Source organism: Musca vetustissima, unplaced genomic scaffold (genome assembly GCF_032173495.1).
Source record: "Musca vetustissima isolate MV318-11 ecotype Yass unplaced genomic scaffold, APGP_CSIRO_Mvet_v1 utg183071, whole genome shotgun sequence".
Taxonomy (NCBI): Eukaryota; Metazoa; Arthropoda; class Insecta; order Diptera; family Muscidae; genus Musca; species Musca vetustissima.
The window spans coordinates 13,236-32,778 of NW_026883903.1; the positions used below are offsets into that span (position 1 = coordinate 13,236).

A 19,543-nucleotide genomic window follows, 5' to 3' on the forward strand; every position below is an offset into this window, starting at 1 on the left:
TTAAGTAAGTATTTTGTTGAGTCTAAAATTAAGAAAGTCCATTCAAATTCCGTGGAACCCTGCGTGATTTTAGTTTTTTTAAGTGCCGGATCTAATGAGCCCATCCATATTCAATTCCGCCCAATAAAACGGCCGATATAGGCCGATTTCACTTACATTCATTCTTGTGTTATCATATTCGCGAATCTGTGTGAAAATAGCTCAAAAATATATCGTTACGCGAATAATGTGCATATTTTATCCAAAATCGATTGTGGAGGCACATCCGCGGTTTTTAACCGATTCCTTTAAAATAGGTGTGCTTTTGTGTATTTTCATAGGAGATTACTGAAATCGGATGCGCATAAAAATCGTATGCACGTTGCGTAATTTTTAGCCATTTTTAGGGTTTTTGCACAGTAAAGTGCATCGAGCGGCACACTTTGACCGCTAAATTAAACATCGAAAAATTCATAGTTATTGAAAGACATTTATTCGGTTTATACGAAAACCGCATGCGCATCAACTGATTTCAACTAATACGCGAATTGCATGCTTTTAAATATTGATAATTTTTATGTATTGTAACTGCAATATATTTAGTCAACCGTATTCCCTTAACCATACTAAAAAAATCGAAAATTCAAAAAACATTTCGATTTAATTGAAAAATTAATTTACTTTATTTTCAGATATCTTCATGCTTCTATTTGGATTTAATCGTAATTGAATGTGATTTGACAAGTATGCAAAGAAAACAAATGTGTTTAACTATTTCTGGAGAAATTCGCGAATTAAAACAAATAAGAATTAATTTAATTTATATTTGAAATACAAGATTTAAAATCGCTATAACTTTTGTGCGCAGCATCGAATTTGTGAACGTGAACATATTTCGAATCAGCATATTTTTCTTAACCTATGTACCAAAAATCATTAATGTGCTCGCAAAAATTTTTTTCAATTTTTCTTCATGGAATTTTAAGAGAATTTTGTAATTTCCCATATATATATATATATATATATATATATGTATTTGTATATTTTTAATAAAGAAATGCATTCTGATATGTATGAATACCGTATATATATATATATTTGAACATAAACACTGTAAAAAATAATGTCATTAAAAAATTTCAAGCCTTGTTTAAAGCTGACCCCTGGGGGGGGGGGGGACGTATCATATCGTCCATTAAAACTGTAATAAAATATTTATCTTCATGTAAAGGTAACATATGTACATTTTAAAGGTAACTTATGTACATTGTAAAGGTAACATATGTACCTTTTTTGGCTATTTGTTCAAAGAAATTTCCCCATATTTTTCCGATAAAGTGTATGAGAGTAAAAATATTGATGGTCTTTTCGAACGAATGATAGTCATTCGAATTCGAATCAGATAATAACGCTCGATACGAGTTATATCTACATTTGAAATAGTGCAAAATTAAATGTATATATACGCTAGTTGGACCCGTAGCGCTTCGCTGCCCTTGCTAAAGTGATTACATAGAATAGTTCACGTAGAAAACTATTTGTATTTAGTTTGAATGCTAATATTTATTAATAGGATTGATATATTCGACTATACCGTAGCAGCTGGTTAATGTATACGTTGTTTGAAACAGCTTGACTTGTCTCAGTAGGATTATACACTAATATATTTTCTACAATATTCACATGTTTTGCATTAATCGTTCAAAGACCAATTAAATCATTCATTACCATTACCACCTACCTTTATGTCTGTATTCTTATCTGATTTCCCATTATATGGCTGGGAACCCTTCACATTGAAATATTTTTAACGAACTTAGATTTAGTCTTCTTCTTAACTCATGGTTGTATCATGTTCTTAACTGTACATACCTTTGTATTTTTAGGAAACCAATTTCAAGTCCACATATAGAATTTTGTGGCTATTGAGTATGTAGTTTCCTCTACACATCCTCGAAATAATAGTTTTATTAATACCCGTTTGATCAACTAAACTTAATTTCTCAAGTAATGTACACATTTTGTTTTTAGGTCAGCTATGAAGATTACCCACCACCACTTTTAATCCATCATCCGCATTTCGCTTCTGGATATCTCCCAATTATTGCTGATGCATACTTTTATTGAATTCATGTTCGTTTTTTCAAACGGTGGTAGAATTATTAAAATTAAAAAACTGATTTTTTCAAAATGTAAAAAATATAATGTCAACAATTTTTCATTTTACACAAATTTTATTCCAATGTTTATGAATATGACAATGGAGAGATGGAAAGCAGTAGACTTTAGCGGAATTACTGAACTGGTGGTTATTATAATTACTGATAATAGGACAAACAAGTGAAAAAGCGTAAAGTTCGGCCGGGCCGAACTTTGGATACCCTCCACCATAGATATACTGACAGGTACTAGAAATGAAAATATAGGGAACATACAAAAAAGTGGACCTATACCGACATTTATAAAAAGGGATTATGTAAGCAAAAATGAAAAATTCAGAAATTTTTAATGGATAATTATACCCTCAGATTTTCCGCTATTGAGGGAATATACACTTTAACAAGGTGAACATATGGCTACTGGAAATATTGGTTCTAGACCCCATGTTTCTTTGGACCAAATCCGTTTCAAAAAATTTACATTTCATCCAAACTTTGTCCATCTTATTATTTTCTCCAATCTTAGTTCAAATTCGAAAATGGGGAATATCGGTCCACTTATTCTGGAACCTCCATAGAGAGGCTAGGTCTAAATGCGGGTTATAGTTCATTATCGAACCTAACGTTCTACTTGTTTATCTCGATATCCTCCGCAGGTGAATTGGTTACATCAGAGACTTAAACTCAAACTCAAAACGCGGAACAAATCAGATAACCATTTTAGTATAAAAAATTTTGTAGGGAGATTTGGTACCATATACGACTACAAAATACCAATTTGCAGCAAATTCGGTTGAAAAATGCGCTCAAGAACCCCAAAATACCGAAAATTGGGGGTACCTTTATATGGGGGCTATCCGAAAAAATTGACCTATATTCATATTTTTTTGTGGATAGATTTGGAACCTATTAAGAACTCAAAATACTAAATTACAGCTAATTCGGCAGAAAAATACGATCAAAATCCCCAAAATATTGAAAATTAGGATGTACCGTTATATGGGGGCTAACAGAAAAAGTGGACCTATATTTATAATTTTTTGTGGAGACATTTAGTACCCTATAAGAACCCAATGTAGCAAATTTCAGCGAATTCGGTTGAAAAACGCGCTCAAGAACCCCAAAATACCGAAAATTTAGGTGTACCGTTATATGGGGTGTACCAGAAAAAATTGACCTATATTTATAATTTTTAGTGGGGAGATTTGCTACCCAATAAGAACTCAAAGTACTAAATTTCAGCGAATTCGGTTGAAAAACACGCTCAAGAACCTCAAAATACCGAAATTTGGGGGGTACCCTTATATGGGAGCTATGCCTAAACGTGGACCGATATAGCCCATCTTCGAACTTGACCTGCCTGCAGACAAAAGACTCTATGCAAAATTTTGAGGCTCTATCTCAATTCGTTTAGACGCTAGAGTGATTACAACAGACAGACGGACAGACGGACATGGCTAAATCGTCATAGAATTTTACGCTGATCAAGAATATATATACTTTATAGGGTCGGAAATGATTATTTCGATGCGTTACAAATGGAAAAACAAAACTAATATACCCTACATACTATGGTGGAGGGTATAAAAATTAGGAGTCGAAAATTTCTGATTTGGACCAAATTTTACTTTCTGGACATTTAAGATTAGATGTGTACTTATCTGAGTATCATACATACTTTTATTAACAGAATTATTCAAGATATTCAGATAATATTAGTTCAGAGGTATGATTACGGTTGATGAGATATGCCATTGAATATCTTACTTTCATGGGATGGCATGACTGACTGCGAAAATTCTCAGTAAAATCTGTTGAGCGGGTTTTGACTAATCAAACAAAAAATGTTATTTTCGCGGTATGTAAATTATTTAAGTTCAACAGTGAGTGCATTTTCCACAATCGTACCACGATCATTTTTGGATAATGTGTATTTAAACCTACCTTATTCAGACAAATTTTGAAGACGGTATCTACTACCGTTCTAAAGATATACGCATATAAAGAAATTTTGAGGTATGTTCACTATTGACGCTATAACTCTGCATACACGCGGATTTTTAGAAATTTATATAGCTTATGTTACTTTCAGAACACGTCCTGACATACTGTGTAAATCTCATTAACATCCGTTCAGCGGTTTTTGCGTCTATCGGTAACATTTTCTTTTCTATTTTATATATACTGTAGATAGTTTTTTTTTTCAAGGCAATGACAATCCAATTCATTGTAGAAAATTAACATTTTTGGAGAATTTTCCATAATTGACAATTACTTTAAGATATACGCTACCCATTTTCGCCCAAAATATGTCCAAAAAGAACTACGAAGAGATGAAACCATAAAGGTTTGATATAAAATGTGTGGAATGCTCATATTTTTCAAAATATATTTTGCAACATTTTCGCGGATTTTTCTTTTATACAAACCTTTCCACTTCAATTACAGACTACTAACAGAAACTTTAAGTCAAATCGGTCCAGCCGTTTCTTTAAAATAATTTTTGCAAGATTTCCGCAGATTTTTCGCCATTTTTTTTTTTTTCATAAAAACCTTCCCACTGTAATTACCGACAACTGAAAGAAATTTTGAGTCAAAACGGTCCAGCCGCTCCATTTTTATATATATAGAAGAAGATTTAATTATGATATACATATTGTTTGACCTGGAATATATTTAGGCAACAAATCTAATATGTTGTAAAAACAATTTGTTTTTGGTTTTTACCGTTGTTACGTCAACAATATCACAAAAAGAAAACGGAAGTCCACATTACCCGAAGTTTCTCTATTTGATGTAATTCAGACATTAAGCGTAAACAAAAAATACTTAGTTCTTTCAAGTTGGTCTAAAATATCATCTATTCTCTGTAATGGAAATTTATCGGCCATTAATTTCTTATTCATTTGTCTACAATCGATGACCAATCTCCATTTCTTTTTTTTTGGAAATGGACAGCGACTTTTTGGTACCAATAATAATGGGCTATTATATTCTGATTGTGATAGTTCAACGATGTTCTCATCTATGAGTTTTTATACCTTCCACCATAGTATGGAGGGTATATTAATTTTGTCATTCTGTTTGTGACTCATCGAAATATTCATTTTCGGCCCTATAAAGTATATATATTTTAGATCAGGGTAAAATTCTAAGATAATCTAGCCATGCCCATCCGTCTGTTGTAATCGGTTCTTGAGCGCGCTTATCAACCGAATTCGTACGAATTTGGTACATTGTGTTCTTTTTGGGTACCAAAGTCTCCACTAAAAATTATAAATATCGATCCACTTTTTCTGGTAGCCCCCATATAAGGGCACCCCCAATTATCAACCGAATTCGCTGAAATTTTGTATATTGGTTTTTTTTCGGGTACAAATGTCTCAACTACAAATTATAAAAATATCGGTCCATATTTTCTGGTAGCCCCCATATAACGGTACTCCCTGCGAGTTTTTATATTTTTAAACCGAATTCGCTGAAATTTGGTACAATGGGTTCTTATTAGGTACCAAATTTCTTCACTAAAAATTATAAATATAGGCCCATTTTTTCGGGTAGCCCCTATATAAGACGTATATGGTAACAAATCTTCTTACTAAAAATTATTAATATTCGCCCCATTTTAGGTAAGTTCCCATATAGGGGAGACTGGGGCACCTTCGGCATCGGGGCACCTTCGGCAATCGCGTTTTGGATATGAAGCTCTCACCGTACATCACTAGTTTCCATACATATGTATCGAATATCGAAATAAATAACTGACACAAAGTTTGAAAATTCTAGCTAATAAGCATATTTAGATATATGGGTTTTTGTATTTTTATAGATGTTTCTGTAATATTTCAATTCCATTTCGTAAGTATTTCGTGTATAAAACTTTTTAAATTTTTAAGACAATATTATTAAAAAGTGGTTAACTACGACGTGAAACTATAAAAAGTACATTCGGGGTACATTCGGCATTTTAAAGTGGGGCACATTCGGCCATATACAGATTGTGCAATATTGTTTCCTTAAAATGTTTTTGAGTTTGTCTTTAAAACTAATCCTTTAATATGGCTCGAAATTGCATATATAAGATCAAACGTGCTTGTATTGACGAAAATGCGATAGAAAACCCCTATTTCTGATAGTGTGTGCAAACTTGAGATGTAAACGTCCGCCGGTAGAAAATAAAGTCCTATAATTCAAACATTGTGTGGCGTATTAAAGCCAAATAGAGCCTTTAGAGGATCAGAATTTCAACCAGACTGATAGCGTTGACCATTACCCGGCTATGACTATGGTGCCGAATGTGCCCCATCAAATGCCGAAGCTACCCCGGGTTGGGGCACATTCGGCGAATTTGACTTTTTTTATAAAACTGTAAAATTTTTTAACTAATACTATTTTTTATATCTTTTTGGTACTATTTTTTATAATTAAGTGTCCGAGGACAATAATCAGCCATAAAGTTGTTATATATGTTGAATAAGTACTGAGATATAGAGCTCTAAAAAAAAGTGCCGAAGGTGCCCCAGTCTCCCCTACCACATTTCTTATAGTAAAATGTCCCCATATAGGCGTATTCTACCTTAGTATAAGGGATAGTCGTTACTCGAAATATTTGGTTTTACCCTACAAATTATGGAATTCTTTTTCCGCTTTCTAAGGAAATCGTGATAAAAAAACCGAACCTGACGATAGTGAAATATATCGGTTAGCATTTAGGCATCTCCCCCATATAATTACACCTCCTGAAGGAAAGAATTCAAACACAAACAAAAATATTGGGTTCGAAATTGACATATGTCATCCATTAAATAGGCATAGCCCTCATATAACTATAATCCCAAATATTCGCTAATTCCTACACTATGTAATCTAACTTTATAATGTAAATTGCAGAAGTTTGTGGATTGTATATTCTACCATGCGTTATTAGTATCAGTCCACGCTTTGTGGTTTTCATTAGAAATTTCTGAAATTTGCATTTGATGTACACAATGGTTTACATAAACAGATTTGTAGAATTATCGGTATAGGTTCACTTTTTGACAATCGAAATATTGGAAGAATAAACAACTAAATAAAACATAAATAAACATTTTTCATAGACCTTAGCCGAAACATCATCAAAGCCATTAACGATTTGCCAGGTCTACTATAAATATCAACACCGTTTTTATTATTTGCTTTTATTAATGAGATATCAGCTCCAGTATCTACTAAGAATTTTAGTGTTGTATTAATTTGGTCAACATGAATGAATGAATATGCTAGAGTTAAGGTTGATGTTATATTCTATTTTTTTTTTAATTCTTGTAGGTAACATGAACGTTTCGATTATTACTAATATTTTATTGGTTTCTACTGCGTCCTCTATCATTATTGTACTGTTGTTAAACTCATTTCGAGAAGAGTACCTGTATTAAATGTGAAACTTCTATATGAAATTGACATTTTGACAAGATCTTAACCAAGGACCAGTTACCCTTAACGACCAATAAAGCTCATTTGCATATAGTATGCTCCTCTTTTATAGTTTTTTATATTGTACTATCAATATTCTTATGTTCTCGAAGTGCCTTGTCAAAATACCTATATGCTATATGTTTCTTCTTTGATAGAAATGCTTCTGTTGATACATAAATATATGCCTTTTTATACCCTCCCACATATATATATATATATATATATATATATATATATATTATATATATATATATATATTATACCCTCCACCATATATGTATATTAATTTTGCCATTCCGTTTGTAACTCATCGAAATATTCATCTCCGACCTTATAAAGTATATATATTCTTGGTCAGGGTAAAATTCTAAGACGATCTAGCAATGTCCGTCCGGTCTGTTGTAATCACACTATCTTCTGAAAGAATTGAGATAGGTTGCTGAAATTCTGCATAGGGTTGTCTGTTGTCTGCCACGTTTAGGCATAGCTCCCTGTCCACGTTTAGGCATAGCACTGTCCACGTTTAGGCATAGCTCCCATATAAGGGTACCCTCAAATTTCGGTATTTTGGAGTTCTTGAGCGCGTTTTTCAACCGAATTCGCTGAAATTTGGTACATTGGGTTCTTATTGGGTACTAAATGTCTCCACAAAAATTATAAATATAGGTCCACTTTTTCTGGTAGCCCCCATATAACGACACTTCCTACTTTTCAGTATTTTGGGGGTTTCGATCGTATTTTTCCATCGAATTGGCTCTAATTTAGTATTTTCAGTTCTTAATAGCTACAAAATCTCTCCACAAAAATTATTATAAATATAGGACTATTTTTTCGGGTAGCCCCCATATAAGTCTATCTCATTTCCTTTCGTTTGTTGCAAACATAACGGTTTGTAACAGGAAACGATACAGACCCATATTTCCTTTAGAGAATATGCATAGAATCAATACAAAAATGTGTATAAGTCATCCATTTTTAACCGTTTTTTTATTTTTATCATTTTCGAAAGCTATTTTAATTTTCTTCCCCGTAAAATAATAAAACTTATATGGCTTGAAATCATAATTTCATCGTACAGTCCGAAGAAAAATAAATTTTGTCATTTTATTCGTATTTTTTCACATTTCAACCGCTGTAACTCAGCCAATCCTCAACCGATTTACCAAATATATATCTTGTTTGAAAGGAAAAATTGTACTCTACGAATGAAAAAAAGAATAATATAAATATGTTAAAAACAAAATATAATATTATTAATATTATGTTATTATTTAGCCATCGGTTGTAATCATGCCGCTTTCTAAGAGATCGTGATAAAAAACTCGAACCTGACGATAATCCAATATATCGACCAGCATTTAGGCATCTCCCCCATAGAAAGAATTGAGACAAAAAACAAAAATATTGGGTTCGGACATATGTCGGACATTAATTAGGCATAGCCTTCATTAACTATAACCCCAAATATTCGATAATTCCTGCACTATGTAATCTAACTTCGTAATCTAAATTGCAGAAGTTTGCGGATTATATATTCTACCATGCGTTATTTGTATCAGTCCACACTTTAGGGGTTTCACTAAAAATTTCTGAAATTTGTATTGGGTGTACACAATGGTTTACATAAACCGGTTAGTAGAATTATCGGAATAGGTTCACCTTTTGGTATGTTCCCTATATTTTCATTTCAAGTATCTGTCAGTATACCTATGGTGGAGGTTATCCAAAGTTCGGCCCGGCCCAACTTAACGCTTTTTCAGTTGCTTATATTAAATTTGTGAATGATATTCCTTACTGTGATTTCTTTTTTAACCTCTTAAAATAATTTTAATTCAAAAGTTTAAAATTATGAAGACTGATATAATTAGGCAAATTTCTACTTTTCGACAAATAAAATATTCATTTCTATGACCTTCACGTCATTTATAACATTTGCATTTGGTATTTCTAGCAGTATGGCTATATATTTTATATATAGTTGTTTTCATTTTTTTCTTTTAAATTTGAATATTTAAAGTTATTTTTTTATTTATTCCATTTTCCGTTAATGAGTTCCAAATGAACTTCGAGTGTGGAACGCTTACAGGCGCTAATGCTGCAAAATGCTAATCATTTTCTAAACACTGTTGTTATTATAGGTATCTTTATTATTGTTAATATTATATATCTAAAACGTTAAACTATATATATTTTATAAAATGTAGGCATTACTTATTAAATACTAATCACATTCAGAATCCGAGTTTTGATCTGAATTAATTGGTAGCATTGGACCCTCCAGTAGTTTAAGGACTTCTTCAGATAGTGGCTCACTATATCGATGGTTAAGAGATGTACTACGAGACAAACTTTATATGTTTGGATCTGAAGAAAATAGCAACCTATGGAAAAGATCCCTCATTGTTCCTCGCGACTCATTTTTCTGGTATACAGTTCCCTGTAGTTCCGATAGTTTCTGGATTCCATGGCTTCTTCAGACAATATTCCAATAGTCATATTTGATCAATTATATCAACAAAATCCACAATTTTTTTTGAACAAACCCTTAAAAAAGCTTCTTACACCAAATTGGCATTTTTTAAAAAAAATTCCCAATAGTGGTCCACAGTTCAGTTTCTACTTCCTGTTTACAATTATGGGGTTGGCGACGTTTTTTAGTAGAATTGATTGATATGCAGAAAATGATCAATCTAGGTCAAGGTTTGCTGATAGCCCTCATAATAAAGTACCTACCTATTTTCGGTATTTTGAGGATTTTAGTCGTATTCTCTGGTCTCTTTTAGGGTACAAAATATATATATATATATATATTTGGACATATATTTGGACATATACTCCATATAAAATGTCCGTCCTATTTTCATACTTTTATGGTTTTAAAAACTTTTTTCTCACCGAAGTGGCTGTAATTTAAAAAAAATATGTCTGCGGAACTTTTTTGATGTAGGTCAAACTTTTGACATAACCTCCATATAAAGTGGCACGCGACCCATTTTCGGCACTATGAAGTGGCTATAATTTAACCTTCTGGATTCCGGTTGAATAAAAAACATCTTTACAGAATGTTTACAATTTAGGTTCATGATTTTTACATTACTCCCACACAAATAATAATAATTTGTTTTTCCATTTTTCCAAATAAACAACCTAATAGCAGACAATGTCACATTCACCATATAAAGTGTTCAACAATTTAAGAAATTTTTAATAAACACCACATAGTGCAGTGTATAAAAAGTTCGGTCGGATCGGGTTTTTTACTTGTTCACAGATTTACTGACACTTTTTTAACATTGGAAAATTAAACTCATAGCGTGAAACATAAAGAAATTTTAATTGGTGTATGTAAAGTTTTAAAAATATCCTGAAAATAAATAAAAATGCTAAAAAAGATGATAGGTGCTAGATCAATTTTTTTATGCTAAACTAGTTTAAAAAGTGCTAAATCTAGCACTAAAAGTGCTAAATTGGCAACACTGGTTGTGATACGAATAACATTACAGCTGTTTAAATTTTACAACCCAATTGGCTGTAATTTGGCACAGAGTGTTCTTTTTGAGTACAAAATGTCCATGCAAATTTTTATGTATGTAGGTCCACGTTTACTGGTAGCCCCCATACAAAGGTACCCCTATTTTGAGTATTTACCCAAAAATTGGGTATAAACTCATTAACTGCCGAACCACTTGACATAGGGGGCCAAAATTTTGCATACATGTTTTTAATGTCAAAGCAAATATAGAAATCTAAAATGGGGTCCCTGGGTCCAAGTTTTGATATAGCCCCCATATAACCGTATCTCCCGATTCCCAGTATGTGGAAGTTCTTGTTCTACTTTCCATTTGCGTATTTTACAGATATAATTGTAATTATATGCACTATTTCAGCCACATTTACCAAACGATGTAGTTTGACATTACCCACATAAATAACTTTAAAAGTATATTGACCCGCGCGATGCCTCTTTTTTAAGGAATGCTCTTCCGTACCTTACCTTCAACCCTTTCTTTAAATATTGCGTGTAAAATGCTCTTTCATATGAAATGGGTCTTGCCAAGTGAAAATATTGTTGGGGAATTCCATTGCTTTCATTCATAATTATGAACAAGTAAACCTCGTCGTCATAATTTACCGCTGATCGATATAATATTTGGAAATACCAGCTTCGTATTACCCTAATTCATAATTTAGAACAGGTAAACCCCGTATTACCCTCATTCATAATTTAGAACAGGTAAACCCCGTCGCCAGTCATAATTTACCGCTCATCCTTATCATGCGGTGCGGACAATTTTTGGAAATACCAGATTCGTATTACCCGTATTCATAATTTAGAACAGGTAAACCAAGAGATGGGGAAGTTATGTTCTCTTTAAAAAGTATGCTAAACAGTAAAGTTGCTCTCCAAGCACTGGCAGTTCATGAAAAGGTTAACCTAAAACCGTCAACAAAGCTTTCGCTACTATCAGAAGACTTTTGAAATATTTTGAACTACAATATGCGACTATTTCAACCAATAGCAACGTGGATAACATTTTTTGAATCCAGCCAATACAGCATTCATCGTGTCCATCCTGCCTTTAAAGAGATGCAAAATACAATAAATGAAACAGTTGCAGCAATAGAAGATATTGACGATAATGACAAAAAAGAATTATTGTCATCATTCGATAAGCGGATGAAAATGTCAATTAAACCAATACATCTTGCCGCTCGGTTCCTTGATCCCAATAGTCAAGGACACGATATGAATTCTGACGATAATTTTAGTGCGATGCAGTTTATATACGAAATGAGTGGTAACTTTAATATAAATGTGGTGGTGGACGTTGCAAACTTTAAAGCTAGGGAGAGTCTGTGGGCGAAAGAATTTGTTTGGAGCTGCATTCAACAAATATCTCCTTCCACATGGTGGAAGAGCTTTTGCGCGTCTACTGAATTGAGCAAAATAGCTGTTCGAATATTAACTGCACCATGCACATCAGCATCTACTGAGCGCTCATTTAGTACACAATGTTTTATACATTCGAAAAAACGAAATAGATTAACTGCAGACAATGCCGGGAAAGTATGCTTTGTAGCCCATAATTGGAATCTGAAGAATGGATGCCAAATACGAAGTGAGACCTCCCAAACAAATTTTACCGCTGAGAACGAAGTCACAAACTCAGGAAATTCCGTTGAAGAAATGCCATCCACATCCAGTGGCATATCTCATTCTACACCTCATTCCTATCACAATTCCTTCGCAGATGAAACTAGCAGTGACAGTGATTTCGCCTTATAATATAAGCATAATATTAATTGTTTAAGAACAATGTTTAACATATGTCAAATCATCATTTATATTTTTTAATAATACAAATATGCATGTATTGTCTTTTCTTATTAAACATCCTAAAATGTGACAAATTGTTATATATTGATGTGTTTATACCCAATTATTGGTAAATACTCAAAATGGGGGTACCTTTGTATGGGCGCTACCAGTAAACGTGGACCTACCCACATAAAATTTTGCATGGACATTTTGTACTCAAAAAGAACACTCTGTGCCAAATTACAGCCAATTTGGTTATAAATGTGTTGTAATGTGTCTAATAGACAAAAACATACCTTAAATCGGGAGATATGGTTATATGGGGGCTATATCAAAACTTGGACCCAGGGACCATGGTGGATTTCTATACTTGCTTTGACATTAGAAACATGTGTGCAAAATGTTGGCCGCCTATGTCTAGTAGTTCGACAGTTAATGAGTTTATACGCAATTTTTGGGTAAAAACGTCTTTAAAGTATGGTGAAACATCGATTTGATAACAGAAACCCGCAAATAGGGTGTAAGATGTTGTATTACCGAGTCAATATAGTAAATACCCAAATAAATACCCACAAATGGGTATTTACCCAATTTACGGGTATTTACCCTTTGGGTATTTACCCACTGCCCATCTCTATGTATTCTTGGCCGCCATTCGTAAAAACTTGATGCTGACACAATAAATCGGTTATATCATCAAGATTTCTTGAGATTTTCACTTAAGGGAACCCCCCCCCCCCCATTCACGATTTTAATTTTTCAAGATTTTCAATAGGCTGGTAAATCAATACCAATGCTTGTTAAGGTTTGTAACTTTACACATATATAATTGAAGACTTAAAATAGAAAAAAAAAATAATTTACAAAAAATTTTTGTTGTTGTTTTGTTGTTGTTTTTTGTAATTAAAGAAAAGTCCTTTTTTTGATGGCGGGCATGATAACTCCTCACTGGAACATCGGAATCAAAAAATTCCAACGGTGTTAGAAAGAGTACATGTCTGGCTCTCGTATGAACTAGGATTATTGACTTCGTTCTAAAATTAACAAAATGGTGGACCTTTGAAAAAACATTTTTGGAAAATCGCCAATTTTATACCAAAACCAAAGTTAAGAAGATCTTCACCGATTGGCTTTATCCTAGTTTATGCGATAGCTATACACTCACAGAGAAACGTGTAAAAATTTGAAATAGATTGGGTTATTAGTTTTTGAGTAATCGTGCCCGCCATTCGCAAAAAAATGTTTACAGAAAAACGCGTTTAAAGTTTGAGAAGCCCTTCAGCCATCACTTGATGGTGACACAATAAATCGGCTATATCTTCAACAGTTCTTGAGATTTTCATTTGAAATTTTGTAGGGACATTCTTTAATTAGTGTAGATTCGAATTATATCAACAAAATTTTTGACCCCAAGAATGGGGGGTCCCCTTAAACCAAAAAACTTTATTAAATTTTTTGAAGCCGAAAATTGGAGGATCCCTTTAAATGAAATGATCCGAATTTATATGAAATGTATATAAATCTGAAATATATATGATATTCATAAATCTAAATCGGAATCAATTTACAGCAAATCAATTTGCTTTAGAACACTGCATTATTTTGTTTTAATCGCACACACATTGGAAGTTTGGAGCACATTTACCGAAAAATATTAATGGGAGCTATGTCTAAATCGCGTAGGGGATGATAGATACCAAGCAACGGCTCTGACATGGCGAAGCCCAGGCCATGTGCCGCGAGTTCACCCATAAGAACTATAAAAAAATGGGTTGAGGCGTCGGGTTAGTTGCTCACTCTCGGAAAACCCAACCTACTATGAAAAAGCAAAGAAAAAGAAAACCAAACCCCCCTAATGTTGACGACCCCCGCATAAAGGACCACGATCTGCGAATCTGCACTTGGAATGTGCGCACGTTGTACAGAACAGGGGCAGTGTTCGCTTTGGCGGATATACTCAAGAAGTACAGGAAATGCGATGGAAAGGGACAGGCGTAAGTAAATCAGACGATTACGCCCAGTATTATAGCTGCCTGCGGATTTATGGTTACAGGAGAATAAAAGACCTTGTCTCCAGATTCACTCCAGTAGATGAGCGAATTGCTATAATCCGTATAAAAGCGAAGTTCTTTTACATCAGTCTAATTTGCGCCCATGCTCCGACCGAAGATAAAGATGAACAGACCAAAGACATATTTTACGAGCGCCTAGAAACAGCATATGACCGTTGCCCTGGCCATGATGCTAAAGGAGATTTTAATGCAAAAATCACCAAATTTGGTGGGAAAATACAGTTGGCCCCACCGTCGGAAAATTTAAGCCTTCATGAAGAAACACCCGACAACGGCATGAGGTTATTAACTTCGCGGCAGCAAAAAACATTATAATCATTTAGTTAGCAGCACCAGATTCAAGCATCTCGATATACACAAGGCCACCTGGATCCATCCTGATCAAGTAACGAGAAATCAAATTGATCATGTTGTGATAGACGGAAGGCATTCATCCAGTGTTTTAGACGTCCGATCGATCCGAGGAGCGAATATCGATTCGGACCATTACCTTGTGGCAGCCAAGGTACGCACCCGTCTTAATGTTGCAGCAAAGGTGCGATCTAATACAACAGGAAACTCGACGTCGAAAAGCTGCAAACACAACAGGTAGCCGAAGACTTTGGTGCGGGCACAGCAAAAACAACAATTGGGTACCAAAAACCACCACCAAGAAACCCATGATACGATGAAGAGTGTCGTAATGCTACTGATGTGAAAAACGAAGCGTATAGGGCAACCCTGCAGACAGTAGCAACACGTAACGTGCTGGAGAATTACCGAGAGAAAAGGAGAGAGGAGAAACGTGTTTTGAGATGTACAGGAGTAAGAATTAAGTCAGGAAAACACCAATCCGAAGGCTTTGGTGCGGGCACATCCTCCTGTAGAGATGAAGAAGGAAACCTGGTGACAGATACAAACAGCGTGTTGAGGATCTGGAAGGAGCATTTCGAAAAGCTACTAGTATCAAATAGTGGCGATGAAGAAGATATCCCAGAACCAATAAGAGATGATGGTATAGAGTGTATATCACCTAGCCAAGATGAGGTCATAAAAGCAATTAATCGGCTCAAGAACAACAAAGCAGCAGGAGCCGATGGGTTACCAGCCGAACTATTCCAGACTGGTGGCCAGATGTTGGTCAGGAGCATGCACCAGCTGATTAACACAATTTGGCTAGATGAATGCATGCCCAATGATTGGAACCTCAGCATCCTGTGTCCCGTGCACAAAAAAGGAGACAAAACGATATGTGCCAACTATAGAGTAATAAGTCTCCTTCCCATAGCATATAAAGTGCTATCCAGTGTGCTGTGTGAACGATTGAAGCCAATGGTCAATGACATCATTGGATCATACCATTGCGGCTTCAGATCTGGCAAATCCATAATTGACCAGATTTTCACTCTGCGCCAAATCCTAGAAAAGACCTACGAAAAACACATCGACACATACCACCTATTTGTCGACTATAAAGCCGCATTCGACAGCCCTATCCGTTCAGAGGTGTTTAAAGCCATGTCTGCGTTCGGCATTCCTGCAAAATTAATACGGCTATGCAGGATAACTTTAAGTGGCACAAGGTCAGCCGTTAAGGTAGGAAAGGACCTATCGGAGCCCTTCAATACCGAACGAGGATTTAGACAAGGTGACAGTTTGTCGTGTGATCTTTTTAACATCCTACTGGAAAAGGTCATACGAGACGCAAAGGTGAACAGAAATGACACTCTGTACACCAAACAACACCAGTTACTCGCCTACGCCGATGACATCGATATAATGGGTCGAACATTGCGAGCGGTAACAGCCACCTTTGAACAAATTGAAAAGGAGTCTGCCAAAGTGGGTCTGGCAGTAAACGGCGAGAAGACCAAGCTGATGGTATCAACGCGCAAGACGTCCAGTAGACTCGGACCAACTGTGGAACTTGAGAACTACAGCTTCGAGGTAGTTAAAGACTTTATATACCTTTGTACCGCCATAAATAAAACGAATAATATCAGTTTTGAAATTCGGAGAAGGATTGTGATGGCCAACAGATGCTACTATGGTCTAAGTAAGCAGTATAAAAATGAGCCTACTGATGGTTCCCGTAGAAGGGGAAGACCACGAATTAGAAGGAAAGACCAAGTAGAAAACAACATCTTGGAACGTGGTCTTCCAAATTGGTGGACTTGCGCACAAGACCGACGCGCTTGGAAATCTTTTTTAAGCTCGGCTTATGGAACAACCTTTCTGTAACAAGTTAGCTAAGTAAAGTAAGTAAGTATCCAAATCGCAAGCGATTTTTACAATAGATAACACTTCATTCTAGAATCAATGCGACACGCTAGCTAAATTTATTCTAACACGTTTAATAAGTTATTAAATAATAAATAAGAGAAGAAAGAGATAATGTAACCATGTACCAGTAGGTCATCTGTGGTATATAACATCAAGTAACTAAAAATCCTATAACCCACAATGAAAAAACCTTCAATTATTAAGTTAATTTATTCAGCAAAAATTCACCATTTTGTCAATGAGTTTTTTCAACACTACAACGTTACTTAAAATCCGACGGGGCGTACAAAAATATTCAACTTCCCCACTATGACAAAATGTTGTGCACGCCCGTATTACTCAAATACGTCGAATCCATATCTTCAAGCAAACAATGCAACCGCAAAACAAAACTGCAAATTTATTAAATTAATCCACATATTTTTAGTTTCCACTCGAAATTTCAAATTTCCAGAATGTTTTGTTTTTATTTTCAAAAAAGAAAAAAATGAAAAATACGTTCTGTCAAAGTTGAACATTTTCAACTTGAAATTTTGTACGTTCGACGTATTTCGGTAACATTCATATAAATACATGTGTTCTACTTTTGTGGTGAAATACGTCGAACGAGCTAGTTGAATTTTTGGTAAGGCTGCTATAAATAAGTAGCAAATTTCTCAAATTTTCTTAACAGATGGACTTTATTATTGTCTTAAATAGGGAAAATATTCGGAATGCCGTCAACTTTATACTATGTATATCCCTAAAGCTCCGGCAACTGGTACACTTAAACTATACTTAAACATTAAATTTACATACCTTTGACCTGTTTCAAAATTGGCTTTGCAAGATCCAACCATTGCTAGAACGACAAAAAAATATGAATATAAATATATAATAGAATTGCTTGCATATATGTAAATATACATTTACATATAAATTTAAATAGCCCAATTTTTTGTGGCTATTCACAATCATACAAATGAATTATGTGTGATGGGATATGTTTGTGGACATATTCAGATATTATTGTCATTGTCTTTTTATAGTTACCATTGCGAGTAACCACATACTAAAAGCGATTTGGCGACGATTCCAATAAACCACGGCATTTTTTCGGGAATATTTTCTTAATATTCTTAAATAATAAGATGAATATGTCAACAAACATATCCCATCATACATAATTCATTTTACATCTTTAGTATGCTGGCTTTAGGCGTATATATTACAATTTTGTCAAATTTGTATTGAGGTAAAATACTTATTACACTCACTGTACATATTTAAGGAAATATAAAATATATATTATAAATTCTTTTTTTTTTTTTTTTGTTTTTACAAAATAGTCAGGCTGAATCCCAGTTTGTTGTTTTTATAAAAAACAACTATTTATTAGTGGGGAATGTATGGCATTGTTTGCCGAGGGGTAAGGCAGGGAAGACTATAGTTTCGGATCACGCCACTGATCCTCATCAGTTCCCTTAGTTTTTTGTTGGGATATTCTCCACAGAAGCTATTGCTTCTATACAAAAAACCTTTCATACCCAAATGTCTCTTGTAACAAAGCGAAGTACTTAGCTGACCAACGACATAAACTGCATGAGAATTTCGCTGGAGCCTCACTTCGAGGTTAACAAGGCATTTACAAACAATACCACACCTTTCCCACTGCCTTACTCCTCGGCAAACAATGCCATACATTCCCCACTAATAAATAGTTTTTTTTTATAAAAACAACAAACTGGGATTCAGCCTGACTATTTTGGCAAAACAAAATAAAAATGGTATCCCAAATAAACCGCCAACACTACTGGAATTATAAATTCCAATAAAAATTTTAACTCAAATAATTTTTTGGTAACAATTTTTCTTTTGGCAAACAAGTGTGAGTGTGTTTGTAAATATGAAAACAAATGGCAGTTGACAATCATTTGAAATGATCTCAAAGTCAATGTTAACCGGGTTAACCTACTTTTTGAGGATTTATTTGACACATATACAATGGAATTGACAATTAAAACCCACTAGATTATCGAAATCCGGTACAATGTAAACGTACTATAAATAACCTTAATTTTTTCCGGTTTTCGTAAATCCACTTCATATAAGGTGTGTATGTAAATGCACTAGGATTTATTTGACACATATACAATGGAATTGACAATTAAAACCCACTAGATTATCGAAATCCGGTACAATGTAAACGTACTATAAATAACCTTAATTTTTCGTAAATCCACTTCATATAAAGTGTGTATGTAAATGCACTATAAATATCATAATGGAAAATTCTTAATCTATTCTTCCGAAGT

General features: G+C 34.2%; 1 protein-coding gene across 1 annotated transcript in view; it reads right to left on the bottom strand.

Moving 5' to 3' along the window:
* LOC133330893 (FERM domain-containing protein 3-like) overlaps window positions 1-19,543 on the bottom strand; it is a gene marked incomplete at its 3' end in the record, with an annotated part of 43,846 nt that overhangs the window by 12,576 nt on the left and 11,727 nt on the right. Inside the window, exon 3 of the mRNA XM_061539295.1 lies at window positions 18,048-18,090. Coding sequence (XP_061395279.1) covers window positions 18,048-18,090 — 43 coding nt within the window. The remainder of the gene's footprint in view (window positions 1-18,047; window positions 18,091-19,543) is intronic.